The 17442-nt window shown below is 46.0% G+C and overlaps 2 protein-coding genes across 14 annotated transcripts in view; one reads left to right on the top strand and one right to left on the bottom strand.

The window, feature by feature from the left end:
- The window catches only part of LOC130297468 (uncharacterized), a 308752-nt gene that overhangs the window by 126976 nt on the left and 164334 nt on the right, over positions 1–17442 (top strand). The gene's annotated exons all lie outside the window — the stretch shown is intronic.
- Positions 1–17442, bottom strand: part of MYBL2 (MYB proto-oncogene like 2) — a 37922-nt gene that overhangs the window by 2921 nt on the left and 17559 nt on the right. The window contains exons 6-13 of the mRNA XM_056549974.1: positions 16754–16898; positions 16453–16671; positions 15006–15374; positions 12186–12325; positions 11955–12054; positions 10371–10484; positions 9372–9482; positions 6738–7130 (exon numbers count right to left, since the gene is read on the bottom strand). Coding sequence (XP_056405949.1) covers positions 6738–7130; positions 9372–9482; positions 10371–10484; positions 11955–12054; positions 12186–12325; positions 15006–15374; positions 16453–16671; positions 16754–16898 — 1591 coding nt within the window. The remainder of the gene's footprint in view (positions 1–6737; positions 7131–9371; positions 9483–10370; positions 10485–11954; positions 12055–12185; positions 12326–15005; positions 15375–16452; positions 16672–16753; positions 16899–17442) is intronic.

Below are 17442 nucleotides of genomic sequence, written 5' to 3'. Positions count from 1 at the left end.
ATTTCACCGCGGCGGTCCCGAACAGCCCGACTGAGCAGCCGGGTCACTTTCACTTTAGAAGCGGCGGTCAGCTTTGACCGCCGCTTCTAAAGGGTTAATACCGCACATCGCCGCGATCGGCGATGTGTGGTATTAGCCGCGGGTCCCGGCCGTTGATTAGCGCCGGGACCGACGCGATATGATGCGGGATCGCGGCGCGATCCCGCTTCATATCGCGGGAGCCGGCGCAGGACGTAAATATACGTCCTGCGTCGTTAAGGGGTTAAAGGGGTACTCCCATGGAAAACTTTATTTAATTTTTACCTGGTGCCAGAAAGTTAAACAGATTTGTAAATCACTTCTATTAAAAAAAAATCTTAATCCTTCCAGTACTTTTTAGCGGCTGTATACTAAAGAGAAATCCAAAAAAGAAATGCATTTCCTCTGATGTCTTGACCACAGTGCTCTCTGCTGACCTCTGCTGTCCATAGCAGCATATATTTGCTATGGGGATTTTCTCCTGCTCTGGACAGTTCCTAAAATGGACAGCAGAGGTCAGCAGAGAGCACTGTGGTCATGACAGAGGAAATGCATTTCTTTTTGGGATTTCTCTTTAGTATACAGCCCCAAAAAAGTACTGGAAGGATTAAGATTGTTTTAATAGAAGTGATTTACAAATCTGTTTAACTTTCTGGCACTAGTTGATTTAAAAAACAAAAGTTTTTCACGGGAGTACCCCTTTAAGGTTATGTTCACACGGGCGGATTACCTGCGGAATTTCCGCTGCGTATTTGCTGCGGAAAATCAGCAGCGGATTTTGCTACCAGTGAATTCAATGTGTCATCAAAAAATCCGCAATAGAGGCAGTTTTGCTAATTTTCCTTCGGACCAATTGAATTCAATGGAAGCAGATTATCTCATGCAGATTTTCCTCAGCAAATACGCTGCGGAAATTCTACAGGTAATCTGCCCATGTGAACGTACCCTTAAGGTAAAACATCTTGGCTTGGAGCTGGAGCTTCCGTGTTCGCGACCAAATTACTAAATCAGATTCAGGCATATGTCCAACACACACCAATTTTTGCCAGAATATTCCGGTTTTATTTTAGTGGGAAAAATTCTGCTTGGAAATTCCGGTGTAGCAGCCTATTATTGTTCTCAATGGGATTCAGCTGTACGGTGAAGTTTGTCTACAGCTGTTGCAAAACTACAACTCCCAGCATGCCCGGACAGCCTTCGGCTGTCCAGGCATGCTGGGAGTTGTTGTTTTGCAACAGCTGGAGGCATCCTGTTCGGAGAACACTGCAATAATCCCTGCCAAGGAAAGGATACTCCACTGGAAAACTATTTATTTATTTATAAATCATCTGGTGCCAGAAAGTTAAAACAGATTTTTAAATTACTTCTATAAAAAAAAAAAAAAAACTTAATCCTTCCAGTACTTATCAGCTGCTGTTATGATCCACAGGAAGTTTTTTTTCTTTTTTTAATTTCCTTTCTGTCTGACACCTCTGTCCATTTTAGGAACTGTCCAGAGCAGGAAAGGTTTTTTTTATGGGGATTTGCTTCTACTCTGGACAGTTCCTAAATTGGACAGAGGTGTCAGCAGAGAGCACTGTGGTCAGACAGAAAGGAAATTCAAAAAGAAAACTTCCTCTGTAGCATACGGCAGCTGATAAGTACTGATAGGATTAAGATTTTTTGATAGAAGTAATTTACAAATCTGTTTAACTTTCTGGCACCAGTTGATTTAAAAAAAATAAAAATATTATTTAATAATATAATTGTATTTAATATTATTTTTATTTATATTTATTTTTATATTTATTATTATTACCATTACATTTATTATTACTTATTACTATTAATAAAAGTAATAATAAATGTAATAAGTAATAGTAATAATAATATTATTAAAATAATAAAAAGAATATATATTATATATACCGTATATACTCGAGTATAAGCCGACCCGAGTATAAGCCGAGACCCCTAATTTCAACCCAAAATCCCAGGAAAAGTTATTGACTCGAGTATAAGCCTAGGGTGGGAAATACCTCATCCCCCCCTGTCATCATCCAGACCCGTCATTAACATCCTCATCATCCCCTTGTCATCATCCCACACATCCCCCCTTCATCATCCCCTTGTCATCATCCCACACATCCCCCCTTCATCATCCCCTTATCATCCCACACATCCCCCCCTTCATCATCCCCTTGTCATCATCCAACACATCCCCTTATCCCACACATCCCCCCTTCATCATCCCCTTGTCATCATCCCACACATCCCCCCTTCATCATCCCCTTGTCATCATCCCACACATCCCCCCTTCATCATCCCCTTGTCATCATCCCACACATCCCCCCTTCATCATCCCCTTGTCATCATCCCACACATCCCCCCTTCATCATCCCCTTATCATCCCACACATCCCCCCTTCATCATCCCCTTGTCATCATCCAACACATCCCCTTATCCCACACATCCCCCCTTCATCATCCCCTTATCATCCCACACATCCCCCCTTCATCATCCCCTTGTCATCATCCCACACATCCCCTTATCATCCCACACATCCCCCCTTCATCATCCCCTTGTCATCATCCCACACATCCCCCCTTCATCATCCCCTTGTCATCATCCCACACATCCCCTTATCATCCCACACATCCCCCCTTCATCATCCCCTTGTAATCATCCCACACCCCCCCCCCCCTTCATCATCCCCACCCCCCTTCATCATCCTCTTCTCATCATTCGCCCTCAGTGGTCTTCAACCTGCGGACCTCCAGAGGTTTCAAAACTACAACTCCCAGCAAGCCCGGGCAGCCATCGGCTGTCCGGGCTTGCTGGGAGTTGTAGTTTTGAAACCTCCGGAGGTCCGCAGGTTGAAGACCACTGCGGCCTTCAACATGCGGACCTCCAGAGGTTTCAAAACTACAACTCCCAGCAAGCCCGGGCAGCCATCGGCTGTCCGGGCTTGCTGGGAGTTGTAGTTTTGAAACCTCCGGAGGTCCGCAGGTTGAAGACCACTGCGGCCTTCAACATGCGGACCTCCAGAGGTTTCAAAACTACAACTCCCAGCAAGCCCGGGCAGCCATCGGCTGTCCGGGCTTGCTGGGAGTTGTAGTTTTGAAACCTCCGGAGGTCCGCAGGTTGAAGACCACTGCGGCCTTCAACATCATCCAGCCCCCTCTCACCCCCTTTAGTTCTGAGTACTCACCTCCGCTCGGCGCTGGTCCGGTCCTGCAGGGCTGTCCGGTGAGGAGGTGGTCCGGTGAGGAGGTGGTCCGGGCTGCTATCTTCACCGGGGGCGCCTCTTCTCCGCGCTTCCGGCCCGGAATAGAGCCGTTGCCTAGACAACGACGCATCTGCGTCATTGTCAAGGCAACGTGACTATTCTGAGGCCGGGCCCGAAGCGCTTAGAAGAGGCCTCCCCGGTGAAGATAGCAGCCCGGACCACCTCCTCACCGGACCACCTCCTTACCGGACAGCCCTGCAGGACCGGACCAGCGCCGAGCGGAGGTGAGTACTCAGAACTAAAGGGGGTGAGAGGGGGCTGGATGATGTTGAAGGCCGCAGTGGTCTTCAACCTGCGGACCTCCGGAGGTTTCAAAACTACAACTCCAAGCAAGCCCGGACAGCCGATGGCTGCCCTGGCTTGCTGGGAGTTGTAGTTTTGAAACCTCTGGAAGTCCGCAGGTTGAAGACCACTGCGGGTGGGGGAGTTCACTCGAGTATAAGCCGAGGGGGGTGTTTTCAGCACGAAAAATCGTGCTGAAAAACTCGGCTTATACTCGAGTATATACGGTATATATATATATATATATATATATATATATATATATATATATATATATATATGTTTTCCAGTGGCGTACCCCTTTAATACTAAAGTGTACAGCCTACGGCTGTCAATGCATGCTGTGAGTTGTAGTTTCTCAACAGCTGGAGGCACCCTGGTTGGGAAATGCTGCAATAGGCATCCTGTGGCCTCTAGTTCCAGCATGAGAACTAGTGGCGATTCTTTAAATGACAATTACTAAACACATGATACAGACAAATACCGAGCATAAGACACAGGTAAACAAGTCTGTGTAGATCAGCGGACGATAGAGAAGCGGCAGTGGCGGCTGCTTTAACGGTTCCAAAATGGCTAATTATTTAAATTCCTCTAATTATAAATGTGTGTGGGAGCGGCGGGTGGCATGGTAATAGCGAGACGGATGTTTGGTAGGAGAACACCTGCAGTCGATTCTTTCCTAGCTCCATATAACCTGCACAGAAATCAGCGTGCGCAATTTAACATTTTTAAAAGGCCCCCGAAGTAATCGCGCGGCTTTATTGCCTAGAAGCGGCTTCTCGCATCACTCAGCGTAAATGGCGCTGGCATATTCATTTCTGTGTCACCGACGGAGGACGTGTTTTACTGCGGAGACAGTGATCCATGTATGACAAAAAATGCTGGAACACAGACCGCTATGATGTATTTCTGGTAATGTGTGCATGCACAGAGGCCGCCCGGCCAACCCGGCCATAAAACTATCTAATGGGCGACGTAAATTCCCCTTTCTTAATCGTGCCAGAAACGGGGAATCTCCCGCCGGGGTCGTAACACTTTCTCGGCCTTCAGAAGAGAACGGCTGTCTGGTTACATGGACGATTGCTGATCTGCAAGATTTGGGAAAAATGTGCAACTGCGATTATGGGGATATAGATTACGATTTCGATAGGAGATGGCGGTATAACAAACATATGGTGAAATCCCGCAATTTCATGTCCAATCTCACTCATTCATTACCCCCACCCCCAATTTCATTTCTTTTACCCCATTTTACGTCAGTCCTCCAATGTCACATGTCCCCCCCCCCCCTCCCCATAATATCATATCGCCTCCATTAAAAGGGGTACCACAGTAAATATAAACTTATTCCCTATCCACAGGAAGGCGGTGTGATTGACCGCTGGGACCCCCGCATTCTCCGCAGGCTCTCTCAGTGAGGAGCGCGCGTCTACTGCTAGAGGGCAAGCGGGATAAGATGTATTAGGGCCGGAGTACCACTTTAAGGAGATCACCTACTTATCTCCTATCCTGTAGATAGTGGATAAGTTCATTTTGGCTGCAGTACCCCTTTAAAGTAGTGCCGGGGCACGGTGGAAAGAAGAATAAAATATTTTTTTTAAAAGTTAAAAAAAATAAAAATTAAAAAAAAGTTCCCATTCTCCATGCATTCCGTTGTCTCATGGGACTTACAGGACGTTTCTGCTAAGCAATCATTGGCCTGACACATGACACTGCAGCGGCCACCGATTGGCTGAGCTGGAAAGGTCCTGGAAACAGCTGATGGTCAGGAGAAGATACCCGAACTGCATGGAGAAGAACGGGATCTGCGGCAGACCTACAGGGAACATCAGGTTTTTTTTTATGTTTCCCCTGCACCCCTATTACTTATGACAGACAGTGTTTCCCAACCAGGACACCGCAAGCTGTTGCAAAACCACATCTCCTAGCATGCTGGACCGCCAAAGGCTGTCTGGGCATGCTGGGAGTTGTAGTATTGCAACAGCTGGAGGCACACAGGTTTGGAAACGGTGATTAAGCATTTAAATCGCACATTTTCCCAGGAAAGCCATATTGCCATTAGCAAATATTGCAATTCAATTGATTGTGCAGCCCTCTTCTGTTCTAAAGGGAGGAGTAGAGAGATGGGAAAGCCTGAAGGGGGGGGGGGGGGGAAAGAGGGAGAAAAAGTTTTCTGGAAAGATTGGGAAAAATGGGAACATGGAATATGTTATTATACCATTGTATTCAAACCAGGAAAACTCTGGAGTACAATAAGGATTTCTGTCTCTGGGGGCCCCTGATGAAGCTACCTAGCGAAACGTGCATTGGGATCTGAGAAACGTGTCAATGGCCGGAAGATTTGACCAATCAGAATGGACATTTCACTGGTAAAACCCCTGTATTACTGAAGTGTATGTACTGACTGGTGTCTGGTAGCACCCCCTACAGTACAGGGAGGTATTACATGTTCTGTACTCTTTACCTGTGCCAGGGTTAGCTGCTCCTTTGGACTCCAAGTAAGGACGACTCAATTTTACAGCTCCCAGCAGATAGATATATATATTTTTTTTTATATGTAAGGATTTGCTTTATCTATTATTTATCTACTTTATTTAAATCCTCACTTTTTCCTATTTTTGGATGACATTTTGGGGGCTTCAGAACCAGTTACCAGGTTTTTATAGAGTAATGGCCCCAATATACAATGGTTGTCTTGGAACCAGATACTATTATAACTTTAGGGACCACTGTATTACTTACCTGTTTCGTTTCACACGTGCCTAGGGTTCTGGTGGTTATGTGCTTTGAGATTGAACATAATTTATAACAATTTTATTTTTATTTCTTTATATATACACTGTCCAGTATGTGTGCTGGTGCCTTCACTATTCTCTTAATGTGATGTTTTTTGTTGTATATTTATTTAATAAAGATTTGTCTATTTATCCTATTTGATAGCCATGTACATTTCTCTATATTTCGTGTATTAGGGATAAAGGTTTGTTTAGTTTGGTTGAGGCTGGGCTCCATCATATTTGTATAATTCAGCATGGTAATATTTGTTTCTTTATCTTATACATCTAAGCACTACCAGTCTATCCATTTGTCTCATAAATTTTAATTTATTTTTGCTATATACCCCAGTGGTCCCGGGGACCCACATGACTTAATTTACGCCCCTCCTTACCGGTTCTGGAGTCCTGAATAGTTCTGTTCGCGTTGCCGACTGTTTCCCAGCATTACAAATGATAGGTTTTTCAGACTTCAGAATGGCCCCTTTACTCTTGGTATAGAAGATCTTTCCGATTGTTTCCACACCCACAGGTAAGCTCGGGCAAGAGTCCGTAATGAGGTTTAGGGCTGGTTCAGTTTTGATAGGTAAACTTTTACTGCTGTTCCCAAGTGAGGATTCGTGTGTTTTCACCAGTTCTCCAATGTCAGTATGTGATGAGTCTTCATGGAGAAAGGACGCTTTGCTTGTCTTGACCTGAACAAATCCCTGATTTAATAAACTGTTCTCTTTAGTGCTGCAAGAAGACTCGTTCAAGGACATCGATAAAAAGCTCTCGCAGGTCTGAGGCTGAAAAAAAAAAATATTTCCTAATGTTATCAAGATGCCAAAGAAAAATGGAAGTATGTAAAACATCTGTTAACCGGTTGCCATTTAAGGACGAGCCGGGTTGTCCTGAGACGGCAATTGTTGTATGGCGCGGACTCCCGACTCAAGCCCGAGCCATCCCCCAGCTGATTCCTGTAGCTGGGGTCGGCATTAATAGCAGACATGCGGTGATTGCCACGGCCGGCTATTGACCCTTTAGATCGCCACTGTCAAAGTTGACAGCGGCATCTAAAGGGACATTTAAGCCATCCCTGGTGGTCCAGGATCGCCCCGCCCCAGCACGATCGACTGTGGAGATAGCCGGAGGGCTTGCCTGAAGTCCTGTGCTGGCTGCGGCTCTGACCATGATAAAGCCTTGCAGGACCAGGCTTTATCAATCGAGCGCAGAGCACACAGATCAATGTGGTTCTATGGACCCACATTGGTGTGTATGAGGAATCTAAATGATTCCTCCTAAAAGTCCTCTAAGGGGATAAAAAAAAAATAAAAAAAAAAAGGAATAAAAATTTACAAAAACACCCATTAAACCCTTCCATCTTAAAAGTTTAAAAACACCCCCCTTTCCCAAATTCTATATATATATAAAAAAATGTAACCATAATAAAAACAAGCATATGTGGTATCGCCGCGTGCGTTAATGTCCGAACAATAAAAATATGTTAAAATATACGGTCAATGGAGTACACGTAAAAAAAATTCTAAATTCCAAAATTGTGTATTTTTGGTCACTTTGTATACCAAAAATAAAAAAAATAAAAAAAAAAGTATAAAAATAGTCCCATAAAAAATGGTACCAATAAAACCTTCAGATCACAGCGCAAAAAATGGGCCCTCACACATTCCTGTATATGGAAAAAAAAAAAAAAAAGTATAGGGGTCAGAAGAGAACAATTTTACACATACTAATTTCTGGGCACGCAGTGAGTTGTAGTTTTGCAACATCTGGGGGCACCATGGTTAGAAAAAACAGCTCTATTTACCAGCCAATGCTCTGTACACCTTCTAGTGGCTGTGCCTGGTACTGCAGCCATGTCCCATGCAGCTGCAGTACCAAACAGCCACAAGAAGTACAGAACCATGCCTGATAATGAAAAGACTGGAATGATGTGGCTCCAACAACCAGCCAAACGATGGGAATGCGAAGAGTTAACACAACCACCCAATCTTATACTGATGGCCTAATATTTTAGAAACCAGTGCATATATGTAATAGACCTATCAGAAGAAGAGGATTTTATCTGGATATTTTACGCTGCGGATCAGATGGTGACCTGACCCGTAGTGTTCCTCCAGCTGTTGCCAAGTCGCCGGGGGACTGCCCCAATGACTTTTGAGCCCTATTTCTGAAACTATGATTTCTGTGAAACACCCCAGCGTTTCAGATTGAATCATGCATCAGTGTACAGAGAGGGCCAGTCAGTGCTGCCCATAGTATGGCCATGAAACTGATGACCGGTTCCCTTTAAAGAATAACTCTCAAGAGCCCCCATCATGATAAACCACCCCCTGCCTTTATTTTTATTATTTTTTAGTTTTCTACCTTGATATTGCTCTGTATTTTCTGCTCAGTCAGATTCACAGACTGGGAAGGGGCGTTCCCCAGCAGGCGTGACATCATCTGAAGCCAAACAGAGGAGAACTTCCTCCCTCACTCTGCTACACACAGCCCAGAGCAGTTCAGTGTGAGATGAGCTATGATTGGCTAAGGCTGCACACACCCCTCAGCACTCCAGACTGCATTTCCTGATTTTGGACTTCTGCCAGGCCAGCAGGAGTCCAAAGTCTGTGCAAGAGATTGACTCCTGGACAAGTAGGGAGACACCTAGTGGCAGCTTTTTTAAACTCCACACATAGAAAACTTAAATTTATTTTTAAACAAAGTACATTAGAAAGATTTTTTAATTTACCATAAGGAGTGCAATAGCAAAAATTAGTTTTAATGAGAGCGCCCATTGAAAGCAGTCAGCTTTAAGCAGCAGAATATAACTTAAAACTACCAGCAACTCCGTAGCCTGATGCTAAAATGAGCAGTCAATGGGATTGCTAGTCCCATAGACTTGCGGCAAATCCATAAACTGCTCACTTTAGCAGGGTGCTATGGAGCTGTAAAAGGGTACCCTGACACCCCAAGATTGTTGTAGTTGCACTTTAAAGGAATTTGTTATTTCTACAAATGTTGACAATCCTCATCTAATATTTTACCTGTCCTTGTAGAGAGGCTGAAGAAAGGGAAATTGTGGGAGGCTTGATCTCCTTGTCAATGACATCTAACGCAAGAGACTTTCGCACTTTTTTGATAGGACTATGAGAATGCTGAAAGGATAAAATGGAAATTTCAAATATAATGGCATAGAGGAAACAAGATTTATAAACAACTGATCTAGAGGTAACACTTAAAAGTAGTAGTGCAGTGAAACATAAGATATAGATTGCGGGGGTCCAATCTGCTGGAAGGGAACGTGCAGACCCCCGCACGGAGCGGCAGCCAACTTGCCCCTTCCATGTATCTCAGAGATGCATTAAAAGGGGTACTCCGGCGCTTAGACATCTTATCCCCTATCCAAAGGATAGGGGATAAGATGCCTGACCACGGGGGTCCCGCTGCTGGGGGTCCCCCCGTGATCTTGCACCCAGCAACCCAGTTAAAATCAGTCCCCGGAGCATGTTCGCTCCGGGTCTGATTACCAGCGACCACCGGGCCGGCGGCGTGTGACGTCATGCTCCGCCCCTCAATGCAAGCCTATGGGAGGGGGCGTGACAGCTGTGATAGGCTTGCATTGAGGGGCGGAGCATGACATCACACGCCGCTGGCCTTGTGGTCGCCGGTAATAAGACCCGGAGCGAACATGCTCCGGGGACTGATTTTAACTGGGGTGCTGCGTGCAAGATCACGGGGGTCCCCAGCGGCAGGACCGCCGCGATCAGGCATCTGATCCCCTATCCTTTGGATAGGGGATAAGATGTCTAAAGAGCCGGAGTACCCCTATAAGGAGGAGTGTCAGCAGCAGCTTCCTGCGGGGGCCAGAATGACTGCTTCCGGCAGACTGCCGGGGCCCAATTTAGGAGATCACAGGGGTTCAACAGTGAGACCCCCCAAAATCTATAACTTATCCCCTATCCTTTGGATAGGGAATAAGTTATGTTTCACTGCTCAACTCCTTTAAAAAGTGTCTGCATAAAATGAATGGCCCATTTACTTACCCCAGGTTTCCTCTTCTGACGTTCATGCTTGGGATCATCTACAATGACCAGTTCTATGCCAGACTCATTGCGCAGAACTTCCTTCAGATCCTCTTCGAGGTGAGGGGTTGGAGGCTACAAGTTTACAACATAGAAGTCACTTTTGGAACTTCTACCTAAGGCTCCTTTCACACTATATGTTGCTCAGTTTTAAAGACCCGTTACAATGTCCCGTTAAGAAAACCCTTAAAAGGGGTACTCCGCTGCTCAGCGTTTGGAACAAACTGTTCTGAACGTTGGAGCCGGCACCGGGAGCTCGTGACATAGCCCCGCCCCCTCATGATGTTACGCCCGCCCCTCAATGCAAGTCTATGGGAGGGGGCGTCCCTTTAAAAACGGCCGTTAAAAAATCCCATTCAATTCTATGGGACTTTTTGATTATCCATTATCACTCGTTAAGAATAACGGACGTTATTTGTGATGGGAGAAAAAATGGTTACATGCATTAAAGGGGTACTCCGCCCCTAGAAATCTTACCCCTATCCAAAGGATAGGGGATAAGATGTCAGATCGCCGCGGTCCCGCTGCTGGGGAGCCCCGGGATCGCCGCACTATTACTGCACAGAGCGAGTTCGCTCTGTGCGTAATGACGGGCGATACAGGGGCCGGAGCAGCGTGACGTCATGGCTCCGCCCCTCGTGACATCACGGCCTGTCCCCTCAATGCAAGTCTATGGCAGGGGACGTGACGACCGCCACGCCCCCTTCCATAGACTTTTATTGAGGGGGGCGGGCCGTGACGTCATGATGCTCCGGCCCCTGTATTGCCCGTCATTACGTGCAGAGTGAACTCGCTCTGTGCAGTAATGATAGCGGGGTGCCGCAGCGGCAATTCCCCAGCAGCGGGACCCCGGCAATCTGACATCTTATCCCCTATCCTTTGGATAGGAGATAGGATGTCTAGGGGCGGAGTACCCCTTTAATGTTTCTCCCGTCACAAATAATGTCCATTATTCATAACAGGCTATGACGGGTGATAACAGATATTCAGAAAATCCCATAGACTTGAATGGGATTTTTTAATGGCCATTTTTAAGAGTTTTCTTAACGGGACATTGTAACAGGTCTTTAAAACAGAGCAATATATAGTGTGAAAGGAGCCTTAGCCTGCAATGCTATAGTCATTTTACAACAAATTTATTAACATAGGCTTTTTATGAGAACTTTTTTATACTTTGTTGCATATATTAAAAAAAAAAAAATTTTTAAATCCACTGGTGCCAGAAAGTTAAACAGATTTGTAAATTACTTCTATTAAAAGTACTTATTAGCTACTGAATACTACAGAGGAAATTATTCTCTTTTTGGAACACAGAGCTCTCTGCTGACATCACGAGCACAGTGCTCTCTGCTGACATCTCTGGCCATAGCAGCATATGTTTGCTATGGGGATTTTCTCAAAATGTATAAGTTCTTAAAATGGATTACTTTCCAATTTCAAAATTATATATCAGACATGTCAAAAAGTTTAGATCGGTCGGGGTCTGGGTACTGAGATCCCCACTAAAACAAGAGAGGAGCAAACGGCCAACACAAAAACACTCACCAATGGCTTCAATGACCCGAACTTCTCTAAAGCATTCTTGAATGGGGTGGGTGTGTGGGGGGCATTATCCCCCATAAACTTATGATTTGGCGTCACAAACCTAAAACCAAAAAGATTTTATTTTTACAGTTTTTTCCCCATCCAAAAGTAATTTACTGCAGTAACCTTGTTAAAACGCAAAGCAGTCGCATATCCAGGAAAGCGCTGTGCAATGAGTGTGTAAAAACTTACGCAGAATTCTTCTGTACCAGTGGCGTTTTGTCCCGATGAAGAGGTGTAGTGACGACAGCTTTTTGGCTACAGACCGGTGTGGATGTTAGAGAAGGGTTTTCTAGCTCTAATGCATCATGTTTTGACCAAAAATTCAAAAACTAAAAAGGGAAAAAAAGGAACATTATTGCTAGAAAATATATATATATATCATAGATACCGTATATACTCGAGTATAAGCCGACCCGAGTATAAGCCGAGACCCCTAATTTCAACCCAAAATCCCAGGAAAAGTTATTGACTCGAGTATAAGCCTAGGGTGGGAAATACCTCATCCCCCCCTGTCATCATCCAGACCCGTCATTAACATCCTCATCATCATCCCCTTGTCATCATCCCACACATCCCCCCTTCATCATCCTCTTATCATCCCACACATCCCCCCTTCATCATCCCCTTATCATCCCACACATCCCCCCTTCATCATCCCCTTGTCATCATCCCACACATCCCCCCTTCATCATCCCCTTATCATCCCGCACATCCCCCCTTCATCATCCCCTTATCATCCCACACATCCCCCCTTCATCATCCCCTTGTCATCATCCCACACATCCCCCCTTCATCATCCCCTTATCATCCCACACCCCCCCTTCATCATCCCCACCCCCCTTCATCATCCCCACACCCCCCCTTCATCATCCCCACACCCCCCCTTCATCATCCTCTTCTCATCATTCGCCCTCAGTGGTCTTCAACCTGCGGACCTCCAGAGGTTTCAAAACTACAACTCCCAGCAAGCCCGGGCAGCCATCGGCTGTCCGGGCTTGCTGGGAGTTGTAGTTTTGAAACCTCCGGAGGTCCGCAGGTTGAAGACCACTGCGGCCTTCAACATCATCCAGCCCCCTCTCACCCCCTTTAGTTCTGAGTACTCACCTCCGCTCGGCGCTGGTCCGGTCCAGCAGGGCTGTCCGGAGAGGAGGTGGTCCGGTGAGGAGGTGGTCCGGGCTGCTATCTTCACCGGGGGCGCCTCTTCTCCGCGCTTCCGGCCCGGAATAGAGGCGTTGCCTTGACAATGACGCAGAATTACGTTGGCAATGAACGCACCTCTGTGTCGTTGTCACGGCAACGTGACTATTCTGAGGCCGGGCCCGAAGCGCTTAGAAGAGGCCTCCCCGGTGAAGATAGCAGCCCGGAACACTATCCCACCGGACCACCTCCTCACCGGACAGTCCTGCAGGACCGGACCAGCGCCGAGCGGAGGTGAGTACTCAGAACTAAAGGGGGTGAGAGGGGGCTGGATGATGTTGAAGGCCGCAGTGGTCTTCAACCTGCGGACCTCCGGAGGTTTCAAAACTACAACTCCCAGCAAGCCCGGACAGCCGATGGCTGCCCGGGCTTGCTGGGAGTTGTAGTTTTGAAACCTCTGGAGGTCCGCAGGTTGAAGACCACTGCGGGTGGGGGAGTTCACTCGAGTATAAGCCGAGGGGGGTGTTTTCAGCACGAAAAATCGTGCTGAAAAACTCGGCCTATACTCGAGTATATACGGTAAATAAAATGTTGCTTAAACTTTCAAAGGTGGCAGCTCTTCGGCCCAAGACAAGGTGGCGATTCTATAAAGTGTAATTACTATGGACTGTTTTGGGATATACAGTGGTCCCTCAACTTTCAATATTTTCGGTCTTTTCTGTACTATTGTAACTTGAAACCAGTCACAACATACAATACTACAGACAATCCAGATCTGTGATAAGTGTCAATGGCCGGAAGATCTGACCGATCAGAATGGGCATTTCACTATTAAACCCTTGTATTACTGAAGTGTATGCACTGACTGGTGTCTGGTAGCGCCCCCTACAGTACAGGGAATGTATTACATGTTCTGTACTCTTTACCTGTATTACTGAAGTACATGCACTGACTGGTGTCTGGTAGCGCCCCCTACAGTACAGAGGTATTACACTTTCTGTACTCTTTACCTGTACCAGGGTTAGCTGCTCCTTTGGACACCAGGTGAGGGCGGCTCCATTACTTTTTTAGGACACTGTGTACTGTACAGGACCCTGAAGAAGCTCCTGTCCTCTACATAGACAGTGATTACAGCTCTCAGCAGATCTTTATAACTTTTATATATAAGGACTTGCTTTATCTGTATTAGTTATCTACTTATTTTTCTTTAACCCTCACTTTTTCCTATTTTTGGATGATATTTTGGAGGGGCGGTTCAGAACCAATTACTAGGTTTCCATAAAGTTATAGGCTCGACATACAATGGTTGCATATACAATTGTCATCCTGGAGCCAATTTTTATTGTAACTTGAGGGACCACTGTACAGTGGTTGGGATATGGGGTGAACCAGCCCTTAGCTGATAAACAGCCCAGTTTTTAATTTTTTGCTTTTTTTAATTTTTTTTTTTTAAGGGGTACTCTGCTGCTAGACATCTTATCCCCTATTCATAAGATATCTGATCTTGGGGGTCCCGCTGTTGGGGGCACCCCGTGATCTCCCACAGCACCTGGCGGTCTAAACAAACACCATGTTCCTGCAGCAGTGGTCGTGACATTCTGACGTCACGCCACGCCCTTCCATTCATGTCTATGGGAGGGGGGCGTGTTGGAGACACGCCCCCACCCATAGACATGAATGGAGAGGGTGTGATGTGACATCATGAGGGGCGTGGCCGTGACGTCACGCTCACGATCTCAGGCTCTGAGCAAAATGTGCACAACGCTGGAGCCCCGGAGTACCCCTTTAACGTTCTCTTACCCAACTTTATCTTTACACTTTCATATATAAAAGCAGGAGTTACTTAAGTCTCTATGTCCTTCTTGGTCATACCTGTGATGGAGAGAAGGGTAGTGACTTGACAGGAGTGCTTTTGGGCGTCATGCTATTTGTATCTGTAGTGGACGCGCTGCTGTTGGCCACACTTTCTGTGACTGGTGACAAGGTGATCTTCCTCTTCTTGTGGTGTTTCAGCAGGGATGGCGGCGTTCCAAATCCAGCATGTGGACGTGGCGATATAGGAATTAACTCCCCCTTGCTGCTCTTACTCAGGTCGGATAAGGTATGTCCATCTAGGCGATATTCCGTAACGTTGGTCGCCGGGGGTTTTGATGAAGTAGCGGAGTCAGGACTGCCAATGTCACTAACCACTGATTCATCGGCCAACTCGAAGTTTGAAAGGTCGCACCAACCTTCAGCATCCTAGATAAAAAATAATGAGACCCCTTGAGCAATATTCAGAATTTATATTTCTAAGAAGTTCCAAGGCAAGCCAAAATGTTAAAGTGTACTGGTCATCAAACCATATTTTCTAAACTAACTTCGATTATATTCCCTAACTACCACTAACACCCCTCCGGCCCTTAAATATTTTCCAAGCTTTAAAAATCTCCTTTCCCCTTGCTCATATTGTGTGAGCTCCCGGGCAGGAGAAAGTGGGCGTTCCCCAGCTGTCGCAATGTCACTGAAGCCTGTGAGAGTTGTGCCTCACCACACCCCGCACTCACTTCCTGAGTTTGGTCTCCTGCCAGGCCGGGAGGAGAGAGACCTAATTGACTTGTGGCAGGGAACAGAACAGAGCCACCTAGTGGCCATTTTTTCAATCACATTAAAGGGGTACTCCGGTGGAAAACTTATTTTTTTTAAATCAACTGGTGCCAGAAAGTTAAAACAGATTTTCAAATTACTTCTATTAAAAAAAAAATCTTAATCCTTCCAGTACTTATTAGCTACTGAATACTACAGAGGAAATTATTCTCTTTTCGGAACACAGAGCTCTCTGCTGAAATCACGAGCACAGTGCTCTCTGCTGACACCTCTGGCCATTTTAGGAACTGTCCAGAGTAGGAGAAAATCCCCATAGCAAACACATGCGGCTCTGGACTGTTCCTAAAATGGACAGAGGTGTCAGCAAAGAGCACTGTGCTCGTGATGTCAGCAGAGAGCTCTGTGTTCCAAAAAGAAAATCATTTCCACTGTAGTATTCAGCAGCTAATAAGTACTGGAATGATTAAGATTTTTTTAATAGAAGTAATTTACAAATCTGTTTAACTTTCTGGCACCAGTTGATTAAAAAAATAAAAAGTTTTCCACCGAAGTACCCCTTTAAAAACATAAAAGGATGAGAATTTTTACAGCAAGTAAATATTAAAGTGTCTTATAATTACATAAGGAACAATATATTAAAATTAAAGTTTGGTGACAGGTACTCTTTAAACATGGCAATGGGTAAAGAACAGCTGTACTTCACATGTACATAGTGTCCCCACAAACTCCTTACCGACTCAATCATGTCACTGTTTGGCACCAAGCAGTTGACGTACTCCACCATCCACTTCTCCGGGGCAGAACTGACCGAGACGACGCTAGACGAGGGGCTGGACTGTGCGCTCTCCTCTGCTTCGCTCAGTTGCTCAGACTTGACCTCAACTATTTTCACTTCCACTATCTCAGAGTTCTCATTCTCTACATTTAATTGCGAAGCCACAGACAATTCTTTCTGTAATTAGATAGGGAATGATTAGCAGAAGCCTCTATCACAAATCAGGGGCATGTACCAAGTAGTTTACACATGTCGGTACCTCTTCCCCGGTCGCCTGATAACCAGACTCTTCCTTTTCCTCTTTGTCCCCCAAGACGCCGCTCTTTATCCCATTCAGATAACCTCCCGTCTCTACTTTACGTTTGATTGTCGAATTCCAGTGATTTTTCACTGCATTGTCCGTCCTATGGATGAAACAGAAAACCATGGAGATACTCAAAGTACAGGAAATGAGTTCCTGATACAAAAGTGATACCAAACAGAATACAGTGGTCCCTCAACATACGAAGGTAATCCGTTCCAAATGAACCATCATTTGTTGAAACCATCGTATGTTGAGGGGTCCGTGCAATGTAAAGTATAGGACAGTGGTCTACAACCTGCGGAACTCCAGATGTTGCAAAACTACAACACCCAGCATGCCCGGACAGCCAACGGCTGTCCGGGCATGCTGGGAGTTGTCGTTTTGCAACATCTGGAGGTCCGCAGATCGAAGACCACTGGTATTGGAGGTTATACTCACGTGTCCCCGCCGCTCCGGACCGTCACCGCTGCCCAGGATGTCGCCCTCCATCGCTGTCGCCGCGTCCCCGGGTGTCCCCGACGCTCCGGCAAGGCCTCTGCTTCCCCGGCATCCTCGCTCTCATGTCGCCGCCATCACGTCGCTACACATGCCGCTCCTACTGGATGACGAGGCGGCATGCGCAGCGACGTGATGACGACAATGGA

This window comes from Hyla sarda, chromosome 13 (assembly GCF_029499605.1).
Source record: "Hyla sarda isolate aHylSar1 chromosome 13, aHylSar1.hap1, whole genome shotgun sequence".
NCBI lineage: Eukaryota > Metazoa > Chordata > Amphibia > Anura > Hylidae > Hyla > Hyla sarda.
Note: the sequence above shows the minus strand (reverse complement) of the source record. Positions and strands in the feature narration are given on the sequence as shown.